Source organism: Sinocyclocheilus grahami, unplaced genomic scaffold (assembly GCF_001515645.1).
Source record: "Sinocyclocheilus grahami isolate Dianchi unplaced genomic scaffold, SAMN03320097.WGS_v1.1 scaffold1101.1, whole genome shotgun sequence".
NCBI classification, from domain to species: Eukaryota; Metazoa; Chordata; class Actinopteri; order Cypriniformes; family Cyprinidae; genus Sinocyclocheilus; species Sinocyclocheilus grahami.
The window spans coordinates 347,635-349,958 of record NW_015506280.1 but is presented as its reverse complement, the minus strand read 5'-3'; the positions used below and the strand labels follow the sequence as shown (position 1 = coordinate 349,958).

The 2,324-nt window shown below is 38.5% G+C and overlaps 1 protein-coding gene across 1 annotated transcript in view; it reads right to left on the bottom strand.

Annotated features, from left to right (window-relative positions):
• Window positions 1-1,627: 1,627 nt before the first annotated feature.
• Window positions 1,628-2,324, bottom strand: part of LOC107566810 (pre-mRNA-splicing factor SPF27-like) — a 5,693-nt gene continuing 4,996 nt past the window's right edge. The window contains exon 5 of the mRNA XM_016252358.1: window positions 1,628-1,706. Coding sequence (XP_016107844.1) covers window positions 1,652-1,706 — 55 coding nt within the window. The 3' untranslated portion in view covers window positions 1,628-1,651. The remainder of the gene's footprint in view (window positions 1,707-2,324) is intronic.

Below are 2,324 nucleotides of genomic sequence, written 5' to 3'. Positions count from 1 at the left end.
GTGCTCCGATTGATCGGTTACCGATCACTATCGGCCGATAATCACATTGTGATGTTTGATCGGCGGTTTCTAAAAAGGTCGATCTCAAAAAAGCGATCTCAAGCTGATGACGCTGCCGTGAGAGGTTTGGCATGACATGCAGCGTCACCGTCTAGTCTCTGTCCGGCGCGGGTAAAATAATTATAATGCTGAAGGTGAGGTACTCGCCTTCATATTTCTTCATTAAATAACTTATAAAGTAATTTGAAAACCTTGTGTGAGACGTAATTTCACAAACAGCGGGAGTGAATCACCGTGCGCGCGCTCTCTCTTTCTCTCTCAAAATACGCAAATGACTTCAAATCACCACACATCGCTGTCAGTCTATAAGCGAGCTACACAGTTGACACAGGAATTGTCACTTGCACAATCGAGGCAGTGTCACATCGTCACTAAAGTTTATAAATTGCATTACTTTTTAATTCTTGCCAGTGTTTAACCATTCAGTGCTCGCGCTCTCCTGGAGACTGCGCTCATGCACACTCGCAGCACACACACATAACGCCAGGTTCACATTACTCCATTTGCAGTGCGTATGTGGTGTGTATTTTTTCCGTGCTCCTGTTAACAGATTAATAAAGCGTGCACACTGCACACAGTTGCTGTCCTGCAGTGCGTTCAAGGAGCGGTGCGTCTGCAACAGTGCAGAGATCGTTTCTGCACCTAGTCTAGGTTTGCTGCGCTGCAAGCGCTGAATTAAAGTAACAGCGCATTGTTTGCGGTAAATATGAACATGGATTGACACGAAAATGTAGTAATTACACCATAAATGCATATTATTAATGTCTACTGTATTTCACAGTTAACACATGGCTTTACGGCTATAGGTTTATAAAGGGAAAGATCACTTATATAAACAAGGCAATAATAGATGGCACTCGTGGAGGTAGAAAAAAAAAGAAAAAAGTTCTTTATGAACAGCAGGATTGCTTGTAATAAAGATTCAAATGCAAAAGGAAAGGCAGTAGAGTTGACTTTGTCAATGGTAAGTTTGTGATAATGTAAGAAAAGTAGTTTAAATGTTTTGCCACTTGCTTGAGCAACTTAATATATCAATCTATAAGTAAATGCAAAAGTAAAAAGCATTGAATAATGTGTTGCTTATATTTATTGTTTAAACATGTCTGTGAAAGATTGTATTACTGTACTGTGTAAAAAAAGAATTGCAATGCTGAAAAAGCATTTTCAGTGACAATGTTTGGATTTGAAATCAAAATAATGGATAAATGTTGTGTTTGTAGTAAACAGCCATGGGTCAGGAGTGGACTCCTGTGTGAAAGCAGTCAGTGCTGCTTCCCCTCTCACAAGAGTCACCTACTGTAAGAGTGGAATACCCCCCATTTTCAAAAATGAAATTCAGGCCCTGAATAAACGTCTAAAAATCCTGATTGGAGTATCAATATAAATAGTTATAAATTATAAAAAGAAGGCTTTAAAAAGATCGGTATCGATATCGGCAGATACTGCTTTCTGTGATTGGCGATCGGCCTCAAAAACCCTGATCGGAGCACCCCTAATTAAAATTCACTTCAAAAACCAATTAAATAGTTTGTGCACAACCACAATATACAACATCCACGTGTAAAGTAAATTGCATTGACCTACAAGTTACTCACCTAACCTTCTGCAGTTTCTTTTGTGCGTTTTCAATCATTAAGGCCAAGTTACTGTATCAGTGTATCAGACCAGTTATGATCAGCATAAAATCCACAAATAAATCTCACAACTGTTTTCATTTTCTATTTATACTGCATCACTGCATCAGTAAATGGCTTTTTAATCCAAAGTCATGAGCCCGCAAATAGTGTTCACTGTATTCAGACTTTAACCCCTTAAATAATAACATACAGATGAAGGTCCCATATTAAAGGAATAGTTCACCCAAAAATTTTAATTTGCTGAAAATATACTCACCCCCAGGTTATCCAAGATGCAGATGAGCTTGTTTCTCAACGTGAACCGATTTGGTGAAATTTAGCATTACAACACTTTCTCACCAATAGAATGGTAGAATGTTAAAACTCCTTAATGATGGATTTGTTTCTTACAAACACGCAGCTTTTCACTTCACAAGATGTTAATTGATGGACTGGAGTCATGTGGATTACTGTGGTGTTTTTATTAGCTGTTTGGACTCTCATTCTGACGGCACCCATTCACTGCAGAGAATCCATTGGCAAGCAAGTGATGTAATGCTACATTTCTCCAAATCTGTTCCGATGAAAAAAAACAAGCTCATCTGCATCTTGAATAACCTGGGGGTGAGTACATTTTCAGCAAATTAA